This window comes from Habropoda laboriosa, unplaced genomic scaffold, assembly GCF_001263275.1.
Source record: "Habropoda laboriosa isolate 0110345459 unplaced genomic scaffold, ASM126327v1 scaffold1329, whole genome shotgun sequence".
Taxonomy (NCBI): Eukaryota; Metazoa; Arthropoda; class Insecta; order Hymenoptera; family Apidae; genus Habropoda; species Habropoda laboriosa.
The window spans coordinates 123,297-123,597 of NW_017101431.1; the positions used below are offsets into that span (position 1 = coordinate 123,297).

At 30.2% G+C, this 301-nt stretch overlaps 1 protein-coding gene across 1 annotated transcript in view; it reads left to right on the forward strand.

Moving 5' to 3' along the window:
• The window catches only part of LOC108578124 (structural maintenance of chromosomes protein 1A-like), a 14,667-nt gene that overhangs the window by 4,852 nt on the left and 9,514 nt on the right, over window positions 1-301 (forward strand). The window contains exon 8 of the mRNA XM_017941389.1: window positions 29-240. Within this exon, the coding sequence (XP_017796878.1) occupies window positions 29-240 (212 nt within the window). The remainder of the gene's footprint in view (window positions 1-28; window positions 241-301) is intronic.

Here is a 301-nt window from a genome sequence, read left to right on the forward strand (position 1 = left end):
TATTTATAATTACTTATTTAAATTCTAGTATGGTCGTTTATACACTTTATGCAAGCCCGTTCATTCTCGATATCAAGTTGCTATGACTAAAGTTTTTGGAAAATATTGCAATTCCATCATTGTATCTACGAGCAGAGTAGCAGTCCAATGTATCCATTATTTAAAGGAGCAACAAATAGGAATTGAAACATTTTTACCATTGGAAGGTTTGAAAACAAAACCATTAAAGGAAGAACTACGGTACTGATGCTATTTATTAATTTCTTCCAAAGTTGGCGATATAAAATAATTACTAGCTTTT